The sequence below is a fragment of the Myotis nattereri genome (assembly GCF_964212035.1).
Source record: "Myotis nattereri genome assembly, chromosome: 9".
Taxonomy (NCBI): Eukaryota; Metazoa; Chordata; class Mammalia; order Chiroptera; family Vespertilionidae; genus Myotis; species Myotis nattereri.
Window position 1 is genome coordinate 81,799,500 of NC_138084.1, and position 27,155 is coordinate 81,826,654.

Consider the following 27,155-nt stretch of genomic DNA (forward strand, 5'->3'; position numbering starts at 1 on the left):
ACCTAGCGAGGGAACATGGCTACAGAACCTGGCTGGAGAATCTGGAGAACCTAGCAAGAGAACATGGACACAGAACCTGGCTGGAGATCTAAGCAGAACCTCTCTGGAGATCGAGACCAGAACTTGGCTGGAGATCCTGGCTAGGCTGCTGATCAACTGAACGCTGTCTCTGTGTCATTCCTTCTTCGCCGACTCCGTCTACGCCTTTGGGAACCCCTGGACCTGCTGGGGTTGGACCCCGGCATCAGCTGAAACCCTGGTTGGATTAAGGCAGCAGTTCTCAAAGTGTAATCTTCAGACGCCTGAGGTTTTTTTAGGGGGTCAGGGAGGTTAAAACTATCTTTATGATAATACTGAGCTCTAATTTGATTTTTTTTTAGCATATTAACAGCTGCACCGATGATGTAAAAGCAAATGGAATATTCAGTTGTTGGCCCCCTGGTGTGAATCAAGACATTGACATGAAGCCACACTTTGCTTTCTTCACTACCACACACGCAGAGTTTAAAAAGGAAAAGGAAAAGGCCAATCTCACTTAAGACTCTCCTTTATTAAGCAGGAAAAATAATTGACTTTATTAATTTTGAACTTGAGCACATATCTTTTTAATATTTTTAAAATATATTTTATTGATTTTTTACAGAGAGGAAGGGGGAGGGATGGAGAGTTAGAAACATCGATGAGAGAGAAACATCGATCAGCTGCCTCCTGCACATTCCCTACTGTGGATGTGCCTGCAACCAAGATACATGCCCTTGACCAGAATCGAACCTGGGATCCTTCAGTCTACAGGCCGACGTTCTATCCACTGAGCCAAACCGGTTAGGGCACTTTTTAATATTTTGTGTGATAAAATGTGAAGTAAGTATTCCAAGCACTTCTGCTGCTTATATATAGAAGTACAATGGCTGTCTGAGAAAAAGCACTCATGCAATTGAGTTGTGAGCTGAGCACAGCCTCTCCTTTCATGGAACATTGTTTTTACTTGAAAGAACAACTGAGAGACAAGCTATGGTTCCCAGCTATGGGTATTTGGCAGACATTTTCTCCAAAATGAACAAAGTAATCCTGTCATGTCAAGGAAAATAACTGATAGTATTTGTTGCCAACATTTTTAAATTTCAGCTTGACATCTTTCCACTATTTTTGGTTGTTTGTTTGTTAATCCTTATTGAGGATATTCTTCCACTTAGAGACAGTGGAAGGGAGAGGGAGAGACAGAGAGAGAAACATCAATGTGAGAGAGACACATGGATTGGCTGCCTCCTGCACACACCCTGACGAGGGCCTAGGATCGAGCCTGCAACCAAGGTATGTGTCCTTGACCAGAATCGAACCCAGGACTCTTCAGTCTATTGTCCAACACTCTAGCCACTTAGACAAGCCAGCTAGGGCCAGCTTTCCACTCTTTTATCATATTTCCAACAAGATCAGTGGTGATATTACCAAATATCATTTTTTGGTTTTGTGTAATGGAACGTGTTAACATTTGCATAATTCAGTGAACCAACATTTTCCAAATGACCAATGCATGAAATTAAAAAAGCATGCATTTCCCTGGCTTGTGGTCACGTGTGGGAAGCAACCAATGCTAGATGTTTCTCTCTCTCTTCCCCTCCCTCCCTCCCACTCTTTCTAAAAAATCAATGGAAAAAATATCCTTGGGTGAGGATTAACAACAAAAAAAGCACGCATAGGTAAGAGATCCAAAGTGCAAGATAGACCAATAGATTTACTTTTTATTTATTAATTTGGAGAGAGAAAGAGAGAGACATCGATTTGTTGTTCCACTTACTTATGCATTCGTTAGTTGTTTTCCTGTATGTGCCTGGCCAGGGATGGAACCCAAAACCTTGGTGTATCCAGGCAACACTCTAACCAACTGAGTACCTGGCCAGGGCTAATGTCTTTTTTTAAGCCAGGCATTATAGAAATTTCCAAACAGAATAAACAATCCTAATGCTCTCAAAACTTTTAAAAAACAATTATCTTTGGTCTAGCTTCAGCACCCATGCCGGCCATTTCCCGCCTCACAGCCGGGGTCTCCTCACAGCCTGGGTCTCCTCACAGCCGGGGTCTCCTCACAGCCGGGGTCTCCTCACAGCCTGGGTCTCCTCACAGTTGGGGTCTCCTCACGGCCGGGGTCTCCTCATAGCCGGGGTCTCCTCACACCGGGGTCTCCTCACGGCCGGGATCTCCTCACAGCGGGGGTCTCCTCACACCGGGGTCTCCTCACAGCCGGGATCTCCTCACAGCCGGGGTCTCCTCACACCGGGGTCTCCTCACAGTTGGGGTCCCTCACACCGGGGTCTCCTCACGGCCGGGGTCTCCTCACACCGGGGTCTCCTCACAGCCGGGTCTCCTCACAGCCTGGGTCTCCTCACAGTTGGGGTCCCTCACACCGGGGTCTCCTCACGGCCGGGTCTCCTCACAGTTGGGGTCTCCTCACGGCCGGGGTCTCCTCACAGCCGGGATCTCCTCACAGCCGGGGTCTCCTCACACCGGGGTCTCCTCACAGTTGGGGTCCCTCACACCGGGGTCTCCTCACAGTTGGGGTCCCTCACACCGGGGTCTCCTCACGGCCGGGGTCTCCTCATAGCCGGGGTCCCTCACACCGGGGTCTCCTCACGGCCGGGGTCTCCTCATAGCCGGGGTCTCCTCACACCGGGGTCTCCTCACAGTTGGGGTCCCTCACAGCCGGGTCTCCTCACAGCCTGGGTCTCCTCATAGCCGGGATCTCCTCACACCGGGGTCCCTCACACCGGGGTCTCCTCACAGCCGGGTCTCCTCACAGCCTGGGTCTCCTCATAGCCGGGATCTCCTCACACCGGGGTCTCCTCACACCGGGGTCCTCACAGCCTGGGTCTCCTCACACCGGGGTCCCTCACACCGGGGTCTCCTCACAGCCGGGTCTCCTCAGGGCTAAGAGCCGCCTGGTGCTCAGGGGCCGCCTGACGCGCGTGGGCCTCCCCTGTGCCCGAGCTGCGGCCGTGACTCTCGCTCCATAGCGCTTCCTATGGGGCCTCCTGAGCGCGTGGCATTGGCCGGGACACCACCGTGGACGAGCGGACCTGGGCCGGAGCGGAGTGCACCGCCCACGGGCTCAGGTAGGCCCAGCGGCCTGGCAGGTCCGCAGCCGCCGGGAGCGCCTGGGGCGGCGGAGAGGAAGGGCCAGAGCTGCCTGGGGCCTACCCCGCGCCTCAGGCCTCCATCTGGAGGGCGGAAGCGCCCACCTGCAGGTGCCAGGGGCGGTGGCAACTGGTCTGGTCCACGTGTTGGGCGGTCGGCGCCATTAGCAGTGTCGGAGGGATGGCGTGTGCGCTCTGGGTTGGTGACAGGGCCTGGCCCTGCTTTCATCTTGCATTCAGGCGTCTGAGGAAGTGAGTGTCAGGTTTCCTTGGGTTTGTTATTGCGGCGACGGTGACGGAGAGGACAGAGGGACCAGGCGTCCTCGTCCTCGGGGAGGCGCCATCGCCAGTGCTGTGGGTTTGTTGGTTGTCCTGGCTTTGTCTGTGGTGACCTTTCTCTCGAAAACCTTTTTTCTTCTTCAAATGGCTTGTTGGTTTACATGAATTTTTTATATGGTCTGGAAATGAACCTTGTTAGAAATATTATTTTCGAGCGATGTGATCTCTATATTGACGTATTTTACCAAATGTTTTCTGTTTGTATGGGATTAGCCAAAGTGTCCTTGTGTTTTTTGGACTTTTCGTTCTTGTTCAGGAAGGTGACATTAACTATGGTATATGTGGTCTTCTGTAAAACAGCTTTGTTTCACTTGAGCCTTTTATACAGTTGAAATTTATTTTTTGCCTATGATTATGGGATAAAAAAAATTTTTTTAAATTATTTCACATAGGTAACCAGTTTGGCCAGAATAATTTATTAAATGGTCCAGTTCAAAGCCAAAAAGAACCACACAATACCACGTGGCAGTGAAAAGGAGCAAAACTATTGATACATATCACAAGTGGGATGAATTTCTGGAGAACTGGGCTGAGTGAAAAAAAGATAAAGCGAATCCCCAAAGTTTACATACTATATAATTCCATATATATAACACTCTAGAGTGTGAGTCTAAAATGCAACATTATTTTGTTCTGTATCCTGACAGTATCAATGTCAATACCCTGGTTGTGATCATGTACCATAGTTTTGCAAGTCATTTATTGGGGGACACTAGGTAAAGGGTAAATGGATCTCTTTGTATTGTTACCTAAAATCCATGTAAATCTATGATTATCTCAAACTAAAAAGGTTAATTTAAACAACAACAAAAAACATTTTTTAAATATATTTTTTATTTATTTCAGATAGGAAGGGAGAGGGAGAGAGATAGAAACATCAATGATGAAAGAGAATCATTGATCCACTGCCTCCTGCACACTCTCTGAGAATGTTCCCTTGACCAGAATCGAACCAGGGACCATTCAGTCCACAGGCCGATGCTCTATCCACTGAGCCAAACCAGCCAGGGCTGCAAAAACTTTATTGTTTCTACTTGGTCCATGGCTTGGGAGACAGCTCCAGAGTGGTTAAAAAAACTGCCTCAGCCTGGCTGGCATGGCTCAGTGATTGAGTGTCAACCTATGAACCAGGAGGTCAAGGTTCAATTCCCGGTCAGGACAGATGCCAGGATTGCGGGCTCCATCCCCAGTGTGGGGCGTGCAGGAGGCAGCCTATCAATGATTCTCTCTCATCATTGATATTTCTATCTCTTACTCTCTGAAATCAATAAAAATACATGTATTTTTAAAAGCTGCCTCATAGCTGCTGGGAGAGGCTGAGAGAGAAGTCCCAACACAGGGGATGCCGATGGGCCCCTCAAAGGCTGGTGGGCTCTGGAGGGTCCTTGTAGTACTTGAGAGTAAGCCTTTTTGAAGAGACACTAGCCCATCCCAGAGTGAGGGACAACCAGCCTGGGGAGTTTAGGCAGGTAGTTGTCCATCCTCTTGACTTTCACCTCCTCATTTAGGAAGTGGCTCTCCAGGAAGCCATAAAGATGGGGTCTATGAGGGCAGAATCCAGGGCATGCAGACCCAAAGGGCCTGGTTCAGGTTGTCCTATAGAGCCATGGCAGCTCCCATGGCCTGGTGGATTCTACCCCATTCATCTTGGGACAGCTTCTGTAAGCCCTGGAAGAAAGCATGGCCACCAGGCTGGTTCTGCTTCTTCTAGAGATGCTCAGCGCCCTTTTACTTCTTCTTGGTCAACTCGCAGAAGTGGCCCAAATCCTCCAAAGTCACACCGCTGCCATGGAAATAGAAGCCAAGAGAAAGAAGGAGGCCTTGGAGGCCAGGGGATGCAGGTTGCCCAGGCAATTGACAACATTCTTCATCTCAGGGGAATAACTGTGATGAATCTGAGGACTCAGGGTTGGTCAGCAATAAGGGGCTAAACACACAACACAAAATGGATTTGTCTCGTCCCAGAGTAAGGGGACAGCTGAGAAGAGTTCCAGGAGGTTGCAATTGGAGAGAAGGTTGGAAGATGGAGAGTCCCCAGGTCTTCTCTGTCCAAACACTGTTGAAGCATGAAGCAAGAGACAGACCTGCCAGGACCACTAGGCAGGCTGTGAAAAAGAAATTAAGAAAATAATCTCTTACAATAACCAAGTAGGTGAAAGGTCTGTACACTAAAAACTACAAAACACTGATGAAACAAATTGAAGGGTAGGGTCAGGGTGGAGCGAGTCAATGCGGGGAGGGGAAGGGCACATCGGTATTTCTACTTTCTTTTTTTTTTGGTATTACCACTTTCAACAATAAAGATAATTTTTTAAAAAATATATATTTTATTGATTTTTTACAGAGAGGAAGGGAGAGAGATAGAGTTAGAAACATCGATGAGAGAGAAACATCGATCAGCGGCCTCCTGCACATCTCCTACTGGGGATGTGCCCGCAACCCAGGTACATGCCCTTGACCGGAATCGAACCTAGGACCTTTCAGTCCGCAGGCCGACGCTCTATCCACTGAGCCAAACCAGTTTCGGCGATAATTTTTTTAAAAAGAAAAACAGCTCTAGTTGGATTGGCTCAGTGGATAAAACGTCCGCTTGGGAACTGAAGGGTCCCGGGTTTGACTCCGGTCAAGGGCACATGCCTGGGTTGCAGGCTTGATTCCCAGTAGGGGGTGTGCAGGAAGCAGCTGATCAATGATTCTCATCATTGATGTTTCTATCTCTCCCTCTCCCTTCTTCTCTGAAATCAATAAAAATATATTTAAAATAATAATAATAATAATAATAATAATAAATATCTTGCCCTGGCCAGTTTTTTTTTAAATAAATCTTTATTGTTCGATTATTACAGATGTTCCTCTTTTTTTCCCCCATAGCTCCCCTCCACCTGGTTCCCACCCCACCCCATGCCCTTACCCCCCCCCACTGTCCTCATCCATAGGTCTAAGAATTTTGTCCAATCTCCTCCCGTACCCCCCCTTACCCCCAAGAATTGTCAGTCCACTCCTTTTCTATGCCCCTGCTTCTATTATATTCACCAGTTGATTCTGAATAATTTTTAGATTCACTTGTTGATAGATATTTATTTGTTGTCACTTTGTTGTTCATAGTTTTTTTAAATTAAATCTTTATTGTTCAGATTATTACAGTTGTTCCTCTTTTTTTCCCCCATAACTCCCCTCCACCCAGTTCCCCTCCCACCCTCCGACCTCACCCCCCCCCCCCCACTGTCCTCATTCATAGGTGCACGATTTTTGTCCAGTCTCTTCCCGCATCCCCCACACCCCTATCCCCCACAAGAATAGTCAGTCCACTCCATTCTATGCCCCTGATTCTATTATAATCACCAGTTTATTCTGTTCATCAGATTATTTATTCACTTGATTTTTAGATTCACTTGTTGATAGATGTGTATTTGTTGTTCATAATTTGTATCTTTACCTTTTTCTTCTTCTTTCTCTTCTTAAAGGATACCTTTCAGTATTTCATATAATACTGGTTTGGTGGTGATGAACCCCTTTAGCTTTTTCTTATCTATGAAGCTCTTTATCTGACCTTCAATTCTGAATAATAGCTTTGCTGGATAAAGTAATCTTGGCTGTAGGTTCTTGGTATTCATCACTTTGAATATTTCTTGCCACTCCCTTCTGGCCTGCAAAGTTTCTGTTGAGAAATCAGCTGACAGTCGTATGGGTACTCCCTTGTAGGTAACTGACTGTCTTTCTCTTGCTGCTTTTAAGATTCTCTCTTTGTCTTTTGCTCTTGGCATTTTAATTATGATGTGTCTTGGTGTGGTCCTCTTTGGATTCCTTTTGTTTGGGATTCTCTGCGCTTCCTGGACTTGTAAGTCTATTTATTTTTTTTAAATATATTTTATTGATTTTTCACAGAGAGGAAGGGAGAGAGATAGAGAGAGTTAGAATCATCAATGAGAGAGAAACATCGATCAGCTGCCTCTTGCACATCCTGTGCCCACAACCCAGGTACATGCCCTTGACCGGAATCGAACCCGGGACCTCTCAGTCCGCAGGCTGACGCTCTATCCACTGAGCCAAACCAGTTTCGGCAAGTCTATTTCTTTCACCAGGTAGGGGAAGTTTTCTGTCATTATTTCTTCAAATAGGTTTTCAATATCTTGTTCTCTCTCTTCTTCTGGCACCCCTATAATTCGGATGTTGGTACGCTTGAAGCTGTCACAGAGGCTCCTTACACTATCTTCGTATTTTTGGATTCTTTTTTCATTTTGCTTTTCCGGTTGGGTGTTTTTTGCTTCTTCGTATTTCAAATCTTTGACTTGATTCTTGCGATTCTCTGGTCTGCTGTTGGGAGTCTGTATAATATTCTTTATTTCAGTCAGTGTATGCTTAATTTCTAGTTGGTCCTTTATCACAACATCAAAGGTGTCACTAGATTTCTTGAGGGTCTCATTAAGTTTATTGGCAGTTTGTAGAAAATTCTTGAAACACCTTAAAAGTGTGGTTTTGAACTCTATATCCAGTAGTTTGCTTTCCTCCATTTCTGTCATTTGTGACTTGTTTCTTTGTCTCTGCATTTTTTATGCTTCGCTGTGTCGATAGAGTGGCTTTCTGTGCTAAGGGTTCTATAGGGCCCAGTGGCTCAGCCTCCCCAATTACCTGAGGTGGACACTCTTGGTGCACCCCCTTGTGGGCTTTGTGCACAGTCTTGTTGTAGTTAAGCCTTGATTGTTGTAGGTAACACTGGGAGGAATTGACCTCCAGGCCAATTGGCTGTGACAATCAGCTGTTTCTGCAGTGGGAGAACTTCTATGCTGGAGACACCCCTCTGGGGCAAGACTTGCTTAAATGGGGCTTTGGTGCTCACTGAGTCTGCCCCCTGAGTGTGTCCTTTATGGATCCGAGGAGCTGCACTCTGACCACTGGGCACACTGGCTCCTGGATCTCTAAGGAGGTGCTAATCTAGCCTCTGTCTGAGGCTACCCAGCAGAAGCCAGCTGTGAAGCAATGCAAGATGCTGTGGGACCTTGGGCCAGCTGCAGTTTGTTAAGTAATTTTCAGATTGCAAAGAGCCGGGCCTTTTATATGCAAAAGCCTCTGTGCATGGCTTGGGCGGGGCGGGGTCCCAGGGGATCAACAAGGATCGTAATGAGAATGCCAAAAAAATGGAAAAGGACCAGTCAGAAATTAAACATGTGACTGAAATTAAGAATATTATACAGAGATCCAACAGCAGACTAGAGGATCCCAAGAATCAAGTCAAAGATTTGAAATACGAAGAAGCAAAAAACACCCATCCTGAAAAGCAAAACGAAAAAAGAATCCAAAAATACGAAGATAGTGTAAGGAGCCTCTGGGACAACTTCAAACGTACCAACATCCGAATTATGGGGGTGCCAGAAGAAGAGAGAGAGCAAGATAATGAAAGCCTATTAGAAGAAATCACGACAGAAAACTTCCCCTACCTGATGAAAGAAATAGACTTACAAGTCCAGGAAGCGAAGAGAACCCCAAATAAGAGGAATCCGAAGAGGACCACACCAAGACACACCATAATTAAAATGCCAAGGGCTAAAGACAAAGAGAGAATCTTAAAAGCAGCAAGAGAAAAACAATCAGTTACCTACAAGGGAGTACCCATATGACTGTCAGCTAATTTCTCAACAGAAACCATGCAGGCCAGAAGGCAGTGGCAAGAAATATTCAAAGTGATGAATAGCAAGAACCTACAACCAAGATTACACTACCCAGCAAAGCTATCATGTAGAATTGAAGGTCAGAGAAAGAGCTTTACAGACAAGAAAAGCTAAAGGACTTCATCACCACCAAACCAGAATTATATGAAATGCTGAAGGATATTCTTTAAGAAGAGGAAGAAGAAGAAAAAGGTAAAGATAAAAATTATGAACAAGACAACTAAAAGAAGAAACGGACATCATCCAGAACCACAGGAAGGCTGGCTGAGTGGAAATTCTACAACTAGAAGAGAAAAGCATACCAAAACTCAGAGGAGGTGTGGTGCGGAAGTAGAATACAAAGGTACGGAGGTGCATGCGGAGCGGGCTGGTGGCTGAGGACATGGTTGTCTTTTTCAATCAGGAGGGAGTCTCAAGCTCTGAGCTCCAGTTCCGGGTGAGTCTCTGGGGACCCAGACTCATACGGGAGAAACGGGACTGTCTGGCATCCGTTGGAACTCGAGGGCAGCTTTCTCTCAGAGGTGCTCACAGTGATTGCCAGGACACTGAGAAGCGGGGCCTCTGAGGGCAGGACTGAGAGCAGCCATAACTGCTAGCCCCACCCTGTTGATCCCATGGAAGCCGACCCCCCCCCCAAGCCCCGCAGGGAGGCTTTTGCTGGATAGCCTTAGGCAAAGGCTAGATTAACACCTCTCTAGAGATCCAGGAGCCAGGAAACCCAGAGGTCAGAGTGGGACCATCCAGTTTGCAGCTCCGTGGAACCATAAAGGACACACTCAGGGGGCAGACTCAGTGAGCACCAAAGCCCCATTTAAGCAAGTCTTGCCCCAGAGGGGTGTCTCCAGCATAGAAGTTCTCCCACTGCAGAAACAGCTGATTGTCACAGCCAATTGGCCTGGAGGAAAATTCCTCTCAGTGATAACTACAACAATCAAGGCTTAACTACAACAAGACTGTGCACAAAGCCCACAAGGGGGTGCACCAAGAGTGTCCACCTCAGGTAATTGGGGAGGCTGAGCCACTGGGCCCTAGAGGACACTCAGCACAGAAAACCACTTTATCAACACAGCGAAGCATAAAAAATGCGGAGACAAAGAAACAAGTCACAAATAACAGAAATGGAGGAAAGCAAACTACTGGATATAGAGTTCAAAACCACACTTTTAAGGTTTTTCAAGAATTTTCTAGAAACTGCCGATAAACTTAATGAGATCTACAAGAAATCTAATGAGACCCTCGAGGTCGTAATAAAGGACCAACTAGAAATTAAGCATACACTGACTGAAATAAAGAATATTATACAGACTCCCAACAGCAGACTAGAGAACCACAAGAATCAAGTAAAAGATTTGAAATACGAAGAAGCAAAAAACACCCAACTGGAAAAGCAAAATGAAAAAAGAATCCAAAAATACGAAGATAGTGTAAGGAGCCTCTGGGACAGCTTCAAGCGTACCAACATCCAAATTATAGGGGTGCCAGAAGAAGAGAGAGAACAAGATATTGAAAACCTATTTGAAGAAATAATGACAGAAAACTTCCCTTACCTGATGAAAGAAATAGACTTACAAGTCCAGGAAGCGCAGAGAATCCCAAACAAAAGGAATCCAAAGAGGACCACACCAAGACACATCATAATTAAAATGCCAAGAGCAAAAGACAAAGAGAGAATCTTAAAAGCAGCAAGAGAAAGACAGTCAGTTACCTACAAGGGAGTACCCATACGACTGTCAGCTGATTTCTCAACAGAAACTTTGCAGGCCAGAAGGGAGTGGCAAGAAATATTCAAAGTGATGAATACCAAGAACCTACAGCCAAGATTACTTTATCCAGCAAAGCTATCATTCAGAAGTGAAGGTCAGATAAAGAGCTTCACAGATAAGAAAAAGCTAAAGGAGTTCATCACCACCAAACCAGTATTATATGAAATGCTGAAAGGTATCCTTTAAGAAGAGGAAGAAGAAGAAAAAGGTAAAGATACAAATTATGAACAACAAATACACATCTATCAACAAGTGAATCTGAAAATCAAGTGAATAATCTGATGAACAGAATGAACTGGTGATCATAATAGAATCAGGGGCATAGAAAGGGAATGGACTGGCTATTCTTGTGGGGGATAGGGGTGTGGGGGATGCGGGAAGAGACTGGACAAAAATCATGCACCTATGGTTGAGGACAGTGGATGGGGAGTGAGGGAGGAGGGTGGGGTGGGAACTGGATGGAGGAGAGTTATGGGGGGGAAAAGAGGAACAAATGTAATAATCTGAACAATAAAGATTTAATTAATTAAAAAAACACACACAAAAAACCCATGTATTTAAAAATGAAATTTACTATGATTATTGCCCTGGCTTATGTGGATTGGTGGTTGGCATCCCCCAGTAGACCTAGGAATTCCTGGTTTGATTCCCAGTCAGGGCACATGCCCAGGTTGCAGCTTGGTCCCCAGTAGGGGGCGTGCAGGAGGCAGCTGATCAATGATTCATCATTGATGTTTCCATCCCTCTCTTCCTTCCCTTCTCTGAAATCAATTTAAAAAACGTAAATACAGCCGAAACCGGTTTGGCTCAGTGGATAGAGCGTTGGCCTGCGGACTGAAGGGTCCCGGGTTCGATTCCGGTCAAGGGCATGTACCTGGGTTGCGGGCACACCCCCAGTAGGAGTTGTGCAGGGGGCAGCTGATCGATGTTTCTCTCTCATCTCATCGATGTTTCTCACTCTCTATCTCTCTCCCTTCCTCTCTGTGAAAAATCAATAAAAATATTAAAAAAAAAAACGTAAATGCAGCCCTGACTGGTTTGGCTCAGTGGATATAGTGTCGGCCTGTGGACTGAAGAGTCCTGGGTTCGATTCCGGTCAAGGGCATGTACCTTGGTTGCAGCACATCCCCAGTAGGGGGTGTGCAGGAAGCAGCTGATCAATGCTTCTCTCTCATCAATGTTTCTAACTCTCTATCTCTCTCCCTTCCTCTCTGTAAGAAAATCAATAAAATATATTAAAAAAAACAACAACAAAAAAACAAAAAACAAAACATAAATACAATAAATAATATAAGGCCGAAACCGGTTTGACTCAGTGGATAGAGCGTCAGCCTGCGGACTGAAAGGTCCCAGGTTCGATTCCGGTCAAGGGCATGTGCCTTGGTTGCGGGCACACCCCCAGTGGGAGATGTGCAGGAGGCAGCTGATTAATGTTTCTCTCTCATCGATGTTTCTAACTCTCTATCTCTCTCCCTTCCTCTCTGTAAAAAATCAATAAAATATATTTTAAAAATAAATAAATAAATAAATAACATAAGAACAAACTCTTGTGCTCGCAACTGTAAACCTTTTCCCAACTCTGTACATGCAAACTCTCTGTACTATCTGCTCAATTTATTAGTGAACCTAAAAAATAGTCTATTAAAAAGATTTGTAGGCCCTACTCAGTTTGGCTCAGTGGATAGAGTGTTGGCCTGAGGACTGAAAGGTCCTGGGTTTGATTCTGGTCAAGGGCACATGCCTGGGTTGTGGGCTCAACCCCCTATAGGGGACATGCGGAAGGCAGCCAATCAATGACTCCCTCTCATCATTTATGCTTCTCTCTCTCCCTCTCCCTTCTTCTCTGAAATAAAAATATATATTAAAAAAAATTTTTTAGGTTCAAAACTTTTCTGACCTGTTCAACCTTTAGAGAAAATTATAACCTTAATAGTCATTATTCAACTGCTTAAACATGCAAATGACTGACTGGAGTGATCTTCCTTTGGTAAAATAGGCTCCATCACAACTGATGGACAATCCAAATTAATTGTGCTGTGAATGGGAAATCTTGTGTCAACATTCTGTGTCAGAGTAGTAACAGCAAGAACTAATAGCTCAGAATTAAGTTCAAACCTAGGTGAGGCACTAACACCCCTAGTTCCTTGGACAAATTACTGAATCGCTATGAATTCTTGATTTGTAAAATGCAGTTATTTTTAAAATGGAAGTTACCTAAAAAATAAAAGTGACCCTTGCCGGTTTGGCTCAGTTGGTAAGAGCTTTGGCTTTTGGACTGAAGGGTTCTGGGTTTGATTCCAATCAACGGCACATACCTGAGTTGTGGGCTTGATCCCCAGTAGGGGGTGTGCAGGAGGCAGCCGATCAATGATTCTCATCATTGATGTTCCTATCTCCCGCTCCCTTCCTCTCTGAAATCAATAAATATATATATTAAAAATAAATAAAATAGTGGTCCAGAGAGAACCAAGATGGCGGCGTAAGGTACAGACCTGTGCGTGCTGCCTCCCACAACAACATTGAAACTACCAACTATAAGACAAACAGCTATCATTCAGAACCATGGGAAAGCTGGCCCAGTGGAAGTTCTACTACTGGAAGGAAAGAAAGAAGAGCATTGAGACTGAGTAGGATATGCAGAGGCGCCAAGAACAGAGGTACGGATGAAAGGGCGAGTCGTCATGGGGCCTGACCACGCTGCTGGCGGCCTCGGGCACCGACTCCCCAGCCCACGGCGGGAGCCCGGCGCAGGCTGCCACCCGCCCGCCGCCCCCGGACCGGACCCACGCGGCAGCAGTGGCGGCAGGGTGGGGCGAGTGCCCTCGCCCGAGGAGATGGAGGAGGAAGCGATCGCCAGCGCCCCCGGAACGAGACGGAGGACGTGAACTTCCTGTCTGGGCTGGAACTGGTCGATCTGCTAGACCCCCGGCAACCTGACTGGCCCCTGGAGCCCAGGCTCAGCTCGCCCTGGGGTGGGGGCTAGGACTGCGCCCTCCATCTTGCCCTGGGTCCTCCATTTTTGGGGTGGCCGCCATGTGCTCAGGAGAGTGCCTTCTTCCCAGAAGCCCAGGCCCCTGCTGGCCACGCCCAGGATTTCTTTACCCAACTCGCTCCTGGCCAATCGGCGGGGCCCACAGTCCCCTCCCCTGCCCTTACTATAAAACCCACCATCCCATCAGGCCTCGCTCTCTCAGCCACTGGGGCTTACCGTTGCATCGGTGAGTATGGCTGGGGAGCCGAACTAGTTCGAAATGAAGGACTCTTTACTTTTGCATCGGACTCGCTGGCTCCCTGGTGGGCTTTTTGGGAACCTTGAAATCTGGGCACAACACGGAGTCGCACGCCAGGCGGACTACTACTGGATGTGCGGTTTTTTTCAATCAGAAGGGGTTACAAACTCTCGAATCCACTGAGCTTGTTTGGGGCGGGATCCTGAGGTCCCAGACCCCTACGGGGAGAGGCGGGACAGCCTTGCAGCGGATCGGAGAGCGAGGGTGGCTTTCTCGCAAGCTGCTCTCTGGCACTTGGGGTCGTGGAGACGCCATTGCTGTTTGCTCCGCCCTGGTGATTACCTGAGACCCCGCCCTACTCAATTTATATCCCCACCCAAGCTGTGCCAGTGGCACAAAAGGAACCACCTGCGCTTTCGCAGCCCAACCCAACAAGCTGCAGATTTCAACTCCTCGCATACATAAGGGACACACTCAAGAAACAGAATCAGGTTCGGAGGAAGACGGAGCGAGACCCGGCTGGGCCGGCGACATGAAACCGCTGTACCAGCAAACACACAGGCAGGTCCACCAGATCCAGTCTCACATGGGATGCCGGGAGATGGCAGACAGGCAGTCTGTGCACTTAGTAGAAAACGAAATCCAAGCAAGCATACCAGATATTCAGCCACCAGGAACACCTGGAGATTTTGTCCAGCAAGGAGCCGCCCAACAAAGGACAGAATGCCAAACTTCGTGTTGACTTGTTAAAGTATGATGTCCAGCACCTGCAGACTGCTCTCAGAAACTTCCAGCATCGGCGATACGCAAGGGAGCAGCAGGAGAGAGCGAGAGGAGCTTCTGTCTCGCACCTTCACCCCCAACAGTGGGATGCGGCCCCCCCTGCGAGGCTGTGTGAGGCTGAGACGGCCCCTGCAAGGCTGTGACGCACCCTGCGAGGCTGTGACGGCCCCCACGAGGCTCCAACGGTCCCTGGGACGCCAGCGGAACTGCGCGAGCCGCCCAGATGGCTTCATCGACAGCCCGCGAACCAGCACGCAGCCCCACGCACAACTATCACCCGAAGGGCGAGAGGGGCAAGAGCAGCTGCAGTGTTGCTTTCTCCTCACTTTTGGTAGCGAAAATCCTCATTTTAAACGTAAGAGGACACATTATTTTAAAAAGCCGTTACGTGGCTCCATACCCTTTCTGAGTAGAGCGTGAACAAGTCATGAGAGACCTTTCCAAACACAGGGACACGTTGTGGATGGAAATAGCTACATTTTCCATGTGTATGACCTTTGACCCCGCAACATAAAGCGTACACCTATGGATGAGGACAGTGGGGGGGGGGGGGGTAAGGGCAGAGGGTGGGGTGGGAACTGGGTTGAGGGGAGCTATGGGGGAAAAAGGGGAACTGTAATAATCTGAACAATAAAGATTTATTTTAAAAAAAAATAGTGGTCCACATGTCAGGAGACAAATAAAATCCCAATTTTGTCTTCCAAAAAAGAACATATATGATCGCAACTAATTCCAAAATGTTAATGTTTCAGTGATAATTTTAATTTATTATTCAAGCTTCTAACTTCCAAATTTTCTATAATATCCATTATTTATATTCAGTAAATAAAGTTTTAAAAACCACAGCACAAAAATTGTAGAAAATAATATTTTATTGAAAGTTTCTCAATTAACAATGGAGCAAAAGTACAATTTGACTCAAATCCGCCCAACCAGCCTCAACTGCTATTGAAAGAACTCAAACACACAGGACAGGGTGGGACCCTTAGGTTTCATTTCTGCCAATGTGGCAAAAAAAAGGGGGTGGGGGGGACACACAACCAGGCTCCCCTCGATCTAGGAACTGAGGTGGCAGCCCTGGCTCCTGCTACAGACAGAACGCTGGAGACCAGGCTCCCAACATCAGCCTAGTGGGTAAAGGCCTCTCCCTTCACCCGCAGGCCTGCCTCAGAGAGGTGGCGTTTGTACATTCACGCCATGTTCTCTCCTTCCCTAGGTCTTGGGATAGGGACTCACAGTAGAAAGCACACTTTGGTCAGCCCAAGGGGTCAGGGGGTTGAGGGAAAGGCTGTCTGGGAGGGCAGAGGAGAAAGGGGGGCACATAGTCAAGGGATATGGAGTACCAGGCTAGTGCGAAGAGGCAGACTGACAGTGCTTACAGGATGCTGGCATTCCTGGCCGAGTCCACAGGTGGGAGCTACAGGGCTTTCACAGGGCTCAGCCCTGGAGAGGTGGCTGGATTCCCTTCCCTTTCTCCGTCTACGCTGGCCACTAGGTATTGGGCGTGCAGGAGAATCGACTTAGATTTATCTCAGCAAGTTTAGACGGAAGGGCTTTGGGCAGGAGGCTGCCCAACTTACAACTGCAAACCAAGGAAACCCGAGGAAGAGGAGCCAGTGAGCATGGAGGTTTAGGGAAAGAGAAGGGCGGAGAGGAGAAAAGAGCATGAATAGGCACTCAGAGAGCAAAGGTGGGAACCAAGGCTCTGCAGACACTGGCTGCTGTGTGACCTGGATTGCCTGTGGAAGGGAAAGGAGAGCAGGGGTGACGACAGAAGACGGGGGACTCTAATAACCAAGGACATCCTTCCTTCCACTACCAGGTCTGCCAACACTGACGACCATTCTCTTACCTACCCACAAATTTTAAGATAGAAGAGTGACTTTTCCCAATTTGGGGCCCGGGTAGATACAGAACCAGGGGATAAGACTGGGGAACAGAACAATTTCAACTGTAACCACAGAACTACTCTGGAAGAAACTGGTGAGATAGATGTCTCTTCCTTCCTCTATCCACACCTTCAGTCACAGGTGCAAGAAAGGAACTTAAGCCTCTGAGGACAGGACTAAACCCTCCCCCAACCCGCGATGTTTAATAAATAGTGGTAGGAGAAGGGGATGGGAAGGAATGTGGAACTGGAAGGTGGGGGTTATAGCTCATCATTCTTCAGAGCGGGCCTCTGTCCTGTAGGCTGCTGCTTCTGTTCAGATTCTGTTGGGAGTTGGGGAGACAAAGGAACAGCAGCAGATGAAGTAGAGGTCACTGGCCCCAGTTCTGTGCAGGTATTTCCCCCAGACCCTACTCGGCTTCCTGGCACCTCCCACTCCATCCTCACCTGCTTCAGAGCCTTCCAACTCCAGAGGCCCCGTGTCTGCCGGCTCAGATCCTCCTGCTAAGGGAAGGAACAGTTTAGTGTCTGCAGAAAGAAAGAAAGGGCTAAAGCGGTGGTTGGCCAACTTTTTCTGTAAAGAGCAGAGAGTACATATTTTAGGATTTGTAGGCCACACTCAGTCTCTGCAATTTTTTTTTAATAACCTCATGGCTGTCCAAAACCAGGCTGTGCCTGCCCATTTGCCAACCCCTAGACTAAGCAATGTCCATATTCCCAGTTTCCCCAACTCACGAGTCTCTTTCTCAGGTTCTGAAATGGGCTTTGCATCTTCAGTCTGGCCTGAAGGAAAACCAAGAGTAAAAATGTGATTCCAGAGGGAAAGGCTTTCTTCTGCCCAGCAGCACCTGGAGCCAGGTACCCTGCCTCACCTGGTGGGTGGATGACCCTCTCCCCCTGGTCATTGGCACTGGCATTGAGTGGAGGTTCTGCCCGGGTTTCATTCTTATCCTTGGGCTTGGGCCGGGGCTTGGCAAACTTGGCCTTGTTGAGCAGATACTGCACCTCACGGTCCAGGGCCATCATCTTGGCTTCGATGTCTTTAGAGAGCAACACTGGCTTCTCTGTGGTGGGCAGCTTGGCCTGCTCGGCCAGCGTTGCATTCTTCCAGGCCTGTGGATGAGGCCAGCACAGCTCAGAGCTAACAATGGAGATAGCAGACATCTCTGTCCCAGATGACCCACAACTGCCTCAGGTTCTTCCCTTGGACCTCATCACTCTGCCACCTTTGGTCATCAGCCCCACACACGTAAGCAAACTCCTTAGAATGGCATTCAAGGCTCTCCACAAGGGAGTCTCACACTACACATTTTTGTCTCATATCCTATTGCTTTGTAATTCCAGCTGAACCACTTGATTGTTCCCTTCCCTTTTAAAAAAGGTATTATTTTTTACTGATTTCAGAGAAGAAGGGAGAGGGAGAGATAGGGACATCAATGATGAGCAAGAATCATTGATCAGCTGCCTCCTGCATGCCCCCTACTGGGGACCAAGCACCATAACCCAGGCATGTGCCCTTGACCAGAATGGAATCTGGGACCCTTCAGTCCACAGGCCGACTGTGCGCCAAACCAGCTAGGGCTGATTATTCCCTTCTTGTCTCTTCACTTCCGGGCTCTGGTTCAAAAAATGTCCCCACACACCCAAAAGTTTCTTCACATGACAAATCCTTCTCACCTATCCAAACCCCGGGCCACTCTTGGAGTCCACCTCATGCCCTCGCTCCTCAAGCAATCCTTCTCTAACCTCACAGGAATGGGCCCTGTTGCTCCTCCAGTTTGACCACTCCTGGCTCTAACCCTTGTTTAGGACAATCAGACATGGCCTCAAATGCAACATCTTTGCCTTCCTAACTAGCTGCTAAGCCAGGGGGCAGAGGCCTGCCGAGTCTCCATTTCTCCACACCCCCATGCTGCCTAGGAGGGCACGCTTTGCCAGGTGAGTACCCAGTTAAGTATTTACACAGGGATTACCCAGGTCTCATTGATGACTCTCTCTAAGGTTGTCATCTCCACCTCAGTGAAGATCTGGTCCATCTCTGGGATAAGCCGGGCCCCTCTGGAAGCCAGAGGAGAGACAATCAGCTCAGGAGGAAGTGGGGCCTGGGGAGTGGGCGTGGGTCATGGGAAATTGAAGGGAACAAGGTCAGTGGGCGTGGCAAGACTGAATAAGGAAGAAAGGGCTAAGGAGCTGCTCACTTGAGGAACATGCTGGAATGGTTGAGGAGATTATCAAGGGCAGACAGCCGTTCAGGCCACTTCTTACGCTCTTCCACCCGAAAAAACAACCCGTGGCACAGTTTCCTCAGCTCAGCCAGCTTCTCCTTCAACATCTGACGGAGAGGGGTTGAAAGGATAACAGGACAGCCCTGAAGCCAGCCCCACAACCTTCCGTATGGCCTCATTCCCTGGCTCTTCTGACCTCCTCCGACCCTGGAAGGAGACTCCCATCCACCCACCGTATCCTGGGAGACCCCTCACCACTGTGGTGGCCCCAAAGCCTTCATCCTCCAGCCAAGTGGAAGCGGCACTGAGTCTCCCGGAGATCTCCTCACGCTGCTGCTCCGTGGACACTTCCTGGTACTCGGACTGGTATAGCTTGTCCTGGGGAGGTGCACCCAAGGGCAAACATGCAGCCAGCAGAGGGCGAGACTGGGTCAGACCCTCCCAGACACAGGGCCCAGGGCAATCGTGACTCCCACCCTACCAACCTGGGTCTCAAAGATGAATGCTTCCAAGCTGTTGGCAGCTTGCTCCCGCTCCTGCTTCTCTAGATCTCGGGCTGTCAGGTCTTGAAGTCTGCGGGACAAATGGAGAGATCGCAGAGGGAGAGGCATGCACACTGGAGGCACCACTGTGCATCCTGCCCACCTCCGAAGGCACACACCTACACCCACAAACATACACTCAGTCTTGACTTACTTCTGTGCCGAGCGGGCCAGCTCGTCCTCGGACAAGTCAGGTAGGTCCAGTACAACCAGCTCCACCCCGACCTCCTCGACCATCCTCTGCTTCCGGGAAGGCTTCTGCTTCTTTTCCTCCCCTGGGGCTGGAGGGACACCCTCAGGCCTTGCTTCCCTCTTGTCACTTGGCTTCTGTGGAGAAAGATGAAGACGTCAAGACAAGCTCAGACCCTTCTATCTCCACAGCCAGGGATCCAGGGGAAGAGAAACAGGCAGAGATCTGCTCCCTTCACCTCTGGGTCCAGCCTGGAGCTTACCTGGGCCTCAGACTTGTCCCCATTTTCTTTGTCTGTAGCCTTTTCTCCCTCAGAGGCCACACTGCCCTTAGGCTCAGGGGGTGGGGGCAGAGAGGTGTCCTCCACTGGGGGCTCTCCTTCCTCCCGGTGCTCCGCTTGCTCTCCAGGCTCATCCTTGCTCCCCTCAGCAAGGCTTTCCTCTTCCTCCTGGAAAACAATCACAAGCCACAGAGGACAGTCAGGATCTCGGGAGAAAGACCAGCTTCCCAATGCCAGGCCTCATGGCTCTGAAGAGATCTCAGTGTGAAGACAGACAGGACAACTGCAGGGAGACAGGCACTGCACTGCTTCAACTGCAGCCACCTGGTCAGACGAGAGGGTCTGGAGATGAGGGAAGTGGGCTGAGACCCTGAGCACAGAGACAACTCAGAATGCAGAGTAGGGTATGCTTACCTGTCATGGGCTAAGGAGAGGGAGAGCTATTACACTAGGCAGTTGGGACACCCACCCACTCCCTGTCCCACATACCAGCTCCCAGGCTCTCCTGGCTCCATTCTGGGCTTACCTGAATGGTGCTGGTACCATTCTCCTTGGAATCTACTGTGGTGCCTCCTCCAAACAGGCTGGAGATGGTGTTGCCAAGTTCTAGGGGTAAGAAAGCCCAAGGACTCAAAGGGGACCCTAGCAGTGACCCTGCCTCCTCACTCAAAGGCAAGGCGTGCTCAGCTCCCCAACATGCACAAAAGTATCCCCCCCCCCCCCACACACACACACACACTCGCACACACGCATCTCACTGGTCAGAGTCGATTCTTCTTCTGGGCTGTCTTCCACCAGTGTCTCAAACACAGACTCCACCTGAAAAGAGGGTTCAAGAGGAAGAAACACATGTGCTTTTGCCACGAACCTCCTGCCTTGGTAAGTCTGTGATGCACATCTATGACTCCCAGCTGTGCTGGCTTATTCTCCCACCGACCTTCTTCTAAGGGCTCTTGGATCAAGCCCCCGGCCCCACTTGGATTATGGGTCCTCTGAACACAGGTCCCTTTTTGCCCCGAGCCTGCACTTCTCCATTGGGCAACAGAATGGCCATTGTTTCCACACTATGTATGCTCAGAAAGATCTTAGCCCTCAGAATTGTTCTTCAAAGCTGGGTTGCTCAGCTACTGTACAGACCCTGACATTTACAATGCCCATAAGCATTTACAGGCTATAAGAAAGGCTACACCACATCCCTGCCTGGTTAACTTCATTTAAAGCCACTCCGAACCCTTCTCGTTTCTCATATTCTAGAAAGGCTGGGAGGCTGGGCCTCGCCAGCACCCCTGTGCGTACCCTGTCCAGGCTGAGCACGCCGCTCTCATCCAGATTGAAGTGAGCCTTGATGCCCTTGGACTCATGGTTGGGGTACTTCCTGAAGCTTTCGCCCACACCTTTGAGCTTCACTGTGGTTAGATTCTGGGAGCCAAACACCCTGGTTGGGAGAAAAGAGCAGTTCAGGGGAACCCACTCAGCCTGGCACAGGATGCTGAGGCCTTCCCCTAGGACACACTCAGGAGGAGGGCAGCACCCTCTAGAGAAGATGCTTACCCCAACCCCAACCCTGGGCTAGCCCTGTAGCCCCCGGTCCTCCCCCCGCCCCAGCTCCATCCTGCCCCGCCCCAGCCCCTCACCGAAGATCCTCAGGCCCCAGGAAGCCCAGGTCACCATAGTTGATGTGGAAGTTGAAATCATGGCTGTAGCGGTTAAAGGTGATAACTTTTCGTTGAGGGTAGGGCCCCATCCGGGAGAAAAGAACACGCTTATTGTGCTTCAGGCTGCGAACGCCAGCCTCCTCGTCCACCTCCCTGGTGAACTCAACCTACACAGCAAGCAGAGGAGGCACAGGGAGAAGCCAAGAAGTTCGGGGATAAGGGCAGGTGAGAAACATCGGCTGGCAGAAAAACAAAGAAACGGACTGGAGTGGGCAGAAGGGGAGCTCACATGTGGAGAGGGGAAGGACACTTGCCGCCAAGCACGCAGGCTAACTCACCAGGATAGGGTAGATCACCGCATCTCGGACTATGAACGGCTTCACCTTGAAGGCTTTGCTGAGCGCGGCTGCCTGGTACACAGCGCCCATGGCGGCTGCTTCGTCTGCATTGATGTTCTTCCCTAGCTCCTCCCTGTCAAAGTCCCGGGCGTCAGGACCGTCTATTCTGTAGCTCCCAGCCTGGCCTCCCTCCTCTCAGCCCTGCAGTCCTAGCCCCAGACTCACTTGCCCACAGCCTTCAGCAGCACCTCCTGAACTTTGGGGACCCGAGTGGCCCCACCCACCAGGATCACCTGCTCAATCTCATCCTGCAGAGGGAGAAAGAATGTGAGATGGGATAGCAAGTAATGGACTCCCTCCTCAGCACTGCCTCTGCCTCTGATGTTCCTGCTCCCTCCTCCCACCACCTAATCACCACTATCCCACCTGCCTCCTGCCCCAGGCCCGCCTCCCACGCCCCACTCACCAAGTTCATTTTGGCACTCTGGAGGGCCTGCTGCACAGGCCCAGGCACCCGCTCAAATAAGTCTGCACACAGCTCTTCGAACTCTGCTCTAGTCACCTTTGCCTTGAAGTCCACGTCATCCATGAGGCCCTCAATCTGGAGAGGACAGGCATGTCAGAGTTCTCGCCCAGGCCCTGCTTCCTGGGCGGGCAGGCAGGAATCAGGGAACGGGACTTCCCAAGGATGGCAGGAGGCATGGGGAGAAGGGCTGGGCCACGCCAGGCACAAGTAGCCTGGTGCTAGGCAGTGGGTCTTCCACCCTCTGAGTGAAGAATATTGCCCTCAACCAGCGACATGTGGGCACCTGTGCCATGTGGTCAGCGTTGGCACTCAGGACAGTTTTGACTCGATTAGCCTCTCGCAGCAGCTTGGCCATGGCACGGGGGTTCTCCCTCACGTCCTTTGCGCTCTGGCCCTTGCGCTGCTCATTGAAGAGCCCAGCCAGGTGCTCACGCAGCCGGAGCTCCATCTCCAAGCCTCCCAGAGTGCGGTCAAACCTGTTCAGGAAAGGCAACAGGAGCAAGTAGGAGCAGCCTCCCAAGGACCCCTTCACCTACACAGGGACCTGACTCTCCCACACGGAGACACCTCAGTGACAGTTCACCCGCCCATTCATTCAACTGCATTTATGAGGCATCAACTATGTATTTGTCTCTGGGGATGTAATTGTGAGAAGAAAGATAGGGTTCCTGCAGACAAGGAGTATACAATCTAGCAGTCAAATAAATGTGAAATTTTAACCACTCCACGTGTTTTAAAGGAGGCAGACAATGCTGTTAGAATCTATAATGAGCAAGTTCAGCTATTTCGAGATGTTGGAGAAAGTTCTGTGAAGAAGTGAGCTTAAGCTGAAACCTGAAGGATGGTTCAGTTAACTAGTGAAGAGAAAAGGCATTCTAGACAGGAAACGGCCTGGGAAAGACCCTGAGAGCATGGTCAATTCCCAGCGAGGGCAAGTATGGCGAAAGCTCCAAGAGCAAGAGGCTCGGGTTTAGAGACAGGCGCGCTGGCACAGCCTTATAAGCCCAGGTAAAGGCTGAAGCCACTGAAGGGGTTTGAAGCAACATGTTATAATCAGGTTGGCCCTTTGGAAACAGCCCTCCAGCTACAATGTGGAGGGGAACTGAAGGAGCCCACACTGGAAGCAGGCCTTTGGGATGCTCTAAGTTAGAGGTGACGGTAGCCTGAACTAGGACGGTAGTAGTAGAGATGGACGGAAAAGGATGGGTTCAAAAAATAAGGTAATGACAGTGGTAAGTTATTAAGTAAACTGGAATGGTAAGACAGCGAATGGACTGAATCTGACATCCTACATATGGCCTACAGCCTTGTGTCTTAGAAGTCAGTAGGTTCCCTGCCTTTCAACCTTCCCAAACTGTCCTCCCTGCCTCCATCCTCCCGTGCTTTTTGGCAGAAGTACCCTACAATGATTGACAACACCGTAACCAGACAGCATTCCTGCAAGGAGCAGGAAAGTGAGGCAACTGCCCCTCCAAGCAGACCCCCCGACCTGGGGGTCTCTCAGCAAGCAGCCTTCCTCCCAGAGCCCACCTACCCGACTCCCTGGATCTGTAGCTGTGGCTGCATCCCCGCCTCCTTAGTCTTCACTGTCTGGTAGGTCACGATGGTGCACACAGTGCTGCCTGAGCCCATGTCATAAAACATGATGTTCTACAGAGACATCAAATCAATCGTCACAGGAACTTTATCCAACTCCAGGGTGCCTGCCTGCTCCCATGGGGCTGCACCAACTCTCAGCTAAAGGCCCAATGGCTCCATCCAGCTGGGGTGGCTCTGGTTGAACGTCGACCTATGAACCAGGAGGTCACGGTTCGACTCCCAGTCAGGGCGCATGCCCGGGTCGTGGGCTCCATCCCTAGCTTAGGGAGTGCAGGAGGCAATCAATCAATGATTCTCTATCATCATTGATGTTTCTATCTCTCTCTCCTTCTTCCTTCCTCTCTGAAATTAATAAAAAAAATATATTTTTTTTTTTTAGTGGAAAAATAAAAACCCAATGGCTCCAACAGGGGCTGAGCAGAGTAGGTCTGTGCTAACAAATGCAAGATGTGGCCTCCATCCTCAGAGCAAGTCACCCTGCAGTCTGGTCAGAAGTTCCTCCCTGGCTTACCTGGGCAGTGGTGTTGATGTCTTTCCGACGGAAGACACCGTAGCTGAGGGCGGTGGCAGTGTTGTCATTGATGAGCTGCAGCACTTTGAGGCCAGCCATGCGAGCAGCTTGCAGCACAGCTCGGCGCTCGGCCTGATTGAAGAAGGCTGGCACGGTGACCACTGCATCCTTGATGGGCTGCTCTACAGAGGGCAACAGAGCAAGGTTCCCACCAGCTCCGTCCCTTAGGCGAGGGTTGTCCAGTCTTGGAACAACTGGCATGTTGGACTGGACGGATAATTCTTTGTGGTGGAGGCTGTCTTGTGCATTGTAGGGTGTTTGGCGGGATCCCTGGCCTCTAATCACTCACTGCCAGTGGCAGCTCCCCAGCTGGGTAACCAGAAATGTCTTCAGACAGAGCCAAATGTTCCCTGGGAGACAAAATGGCCCCCATCTGAGACCCTAGGGAACCTGGCCACCACTGGCCTCATCCTGGCTGCTCACCTGCAAAGTCTTCAGCCAGGGAACGGGAGTAATTGAGAACCATGCCCAGTACCTCCTCAGGTGAGAACTGCAGCTGCCTGGGGGGAGGAGGGGGGAGTTAGAGGCGAGGACAGCCAGGCAGGAAGGGAAGCCGCTTCCCCAGCAGAGCACTCACGGGCTGATCTGGAAGCGCACAGTCTGCCTCTGCGGGTCGAAGCCCAGCTCATGCTCTGGGAACCGCTCTCTGTAAAGGGCCACGTGGGGGTTACCCTCCTGCTTCCCCAGCAGCTGCTGGAAGTAACGCAGCGTAGCCTTTGGATTCTTGATGGCCTGGGAGGAAGTAAAAAGGAGCAGAGCATTAGGCTCCAAGCCCGCCACCACCTCCCTCGGACATCAGAGTTGATAAGGGCATGGCCTTGGTCTGTCACCTCCTCCCCTCCGCTCACCACCTCTGGGAAGGCAGTGGGCTGCCAGCTCACCATGCTTGCTGCACTGTCTCCAAAGAATCTTTCATTTTCCTTCAGGGTCACAGTCACTGGGGTTTTCCTCCGGGATTCTCTGAGGAACAGACATTGGGCCCAGGTTCCCTTAGCAGGGTGTGGCCACAGGAGCCGCAACACACACTCACTCACTCACACACCTAAGTCTGCTGTGGGCACTTGGAAGAACACAGCAGCTTAGAGCCCACAGTTCCCACCCCCCACCCCCCGAGGCACTGGGGCTGCCTCACTTGTTCAGGACAATTTCCATGGGAACTCCAGGTTTGACGATGGCCACCTTCATGGACTCGCTGCCCAGGTCCACGGACATCACTGCCAGCATGTCTGAAAGGGAAATCCATCTGTCAGTTAGTCCCTCTTCCCCTCCCTTCCTGAGGCGCCTCTCATCAAAGCGCACACTTTTCCAAGGAGAAGGTGAGGTAGTAAAAGACATAAAGGAAAGGCCTGGGTCCTCATCGGCCCTTCCCCCCATGTCTCCTTCACCCTTCACTCATCTATTCCTCCTTCCATCCCGCTGCCGGGTACACACCACTCAGTGCCAACAGGTCCGCCAAGAGCAGAGCCATCAAGGCCCAACCAGCTCGCCTCCTCTGCGTCCTGCCCATGGCTGCCATTCTGCCCCTGGGGAGTAGAAAAACAACCCTTGTAACTGGATGCTCTGAGACGCTTTAAGGTTCATACCTACTCCATTCGCACCCGGGGCAGAGCAGCCTGCATGCCCTCCTCTCCCCCCATGAGGACGAAGCCTCCCATCACGCCCGGAAGGGCCCAAAGCCCCAGGTGAACCAGCAAGGACAGGACAGGGGCCCAGACACTTCCTACTGCACAGGCAGCAGCGGCCGCCCCGCTGACGGGTCCTGCCGTCTGACACCGGGGCTGTGGCCAGAGGACCCGGCCCCGGCTCCACCACCTCCCCGCACCGGCGCCTTCCCACACGGGAGCTCCCCGCCAGACGGAAGGCCAGGCCGGGCCTGGAGGGAACGAAGAGGCGGTGACGTTGAGGGAGGCCGGGATGCTCGAGGGCCTGCCTACTCCTCGGCATCCCTTCGGGTCGCGCCCCAGCCCGCCGCCGCCATGGACGCTGTGCGGGGACGTCAGGTGCCTCGCTCAGCGAGTCCGGCGAGCCCGGAGTCCACCTAAGCCTCACCCGGCCAAGGTGGCGGCTCCCCGCGCCGGGAACCGGTCCCTGCCCACCCCTAGGGCGTGGGGGCGCCCCAGGACCAAGCCGTGGGGGCCAAGCGCCCCAGTGTCCGTGCGGCCCTCGCTCCCACTCCCGACCCACTCGCAGAGCCGGCGCGCTGCCTCCCACCCCACCCCACCCCACAGCCACCTCTACCTCGGCCTCCGCTCCAGCGGGCCCAGCTCCGGGACAAACGCGGCGCGGGCAAACCACGAGGCCGGCAGCGCGCCCCAGCCCGCGCCCTTCACGACTCCCCTCGCTTTGCAAACTGTTACATTAGCCACCGACCTCTCCGCGGCGTCTCGCGCACCAGCTGCCCGGACGCGGCGCACGCTCATTGGAGCCGCCGC

At 50.6% G+C, this 27,155-nt stretch overlaps 1 protein-coding gene across 3 annotated transcripts; it reads right to left on the bottom strand.

Moving 5' to 3' along the window:
• Positions 1-15,763: 15,763 nt before the first annotated feature.
• HYOU1 (hypoxia up-regulated 1) lies at positions 15,764-27,155 on the bottom strand. Of its 3 annotated transcripts, none has more exons than XM_081098935.1 (26): positions 27,094-27,155; positions 26,155-26,246; positions 25,856-25,949; positions 25,605-25,683; positions 25,301-25,455; positions 25,147-25,223; positions 24,664-24,845; positions 24,088-24,203; positions 22,837-23,029; positions 22,494-22,628; positions 22,253-22,335; positions 22,028-22,160; positions 21,669-21,856; positions 21,331-21,469; positions 20,793-20,853; positions 20,561-20,640; positions 20,017-20,202; positions 19,719-19,891; positions 19,508-19,595; positions 19,278-19,400; positions 18,996-19,129; positions 18,771-18,855; positions 17,670-17,910; positions 17,533-17,580; positions 17,245-17,298; positions 15,764-17,120 (listed from the first exon to the last, which is right to left on the bottom strand). In XM_081098935.1, the coding sequence occupies exons 1-26, from the start codon at positions 27,141-27,143 to the stop codon at positions 17,059-17,061; spliced, it is 3,051 nt and encodes a 1,016-aa protein (XP_080955061.1). In that variant the 5' UTR covers positions 27,144-27,155; the 3' UTR covers positions 15,764-17,058. The 3 variants fall into 3 exon arrangements, with proteins under 3 accessions (XP_080955061.1, XP_080955060.1, XP_080955062.1); XM_081098934.1 differs by having other exon boundaries at positions 17,245-17,301; XM_081098936.1 differs by having other exon boundaries at positions 17,245-17,301; positions 26,962-27,117.

Coding starts and splice junctions, on each gene's coding strand:
- HYOU1 (XM_081098934.1), bottom strand. CDS start 27,143: ATGAGCGTGCGCCGCGTCCGGGCAGCTGGTGCGCGAGACGCCGCGGAG. Junction 21,470..21,668: donor CTGGGGCCTGAGGATCTTCG/GTGAGGGGCTGG, acceptor TCTCCCAACCAG/GGTGTTTGGCTCCCAGAATC. Junction 20,854..21,330: donor GCGTGCTCAGCCTGGACAGG/GTACGCACAGGG, acceptor CCCTCTTTTCAG/GTGGAGTCTGTGTTTGAGAC.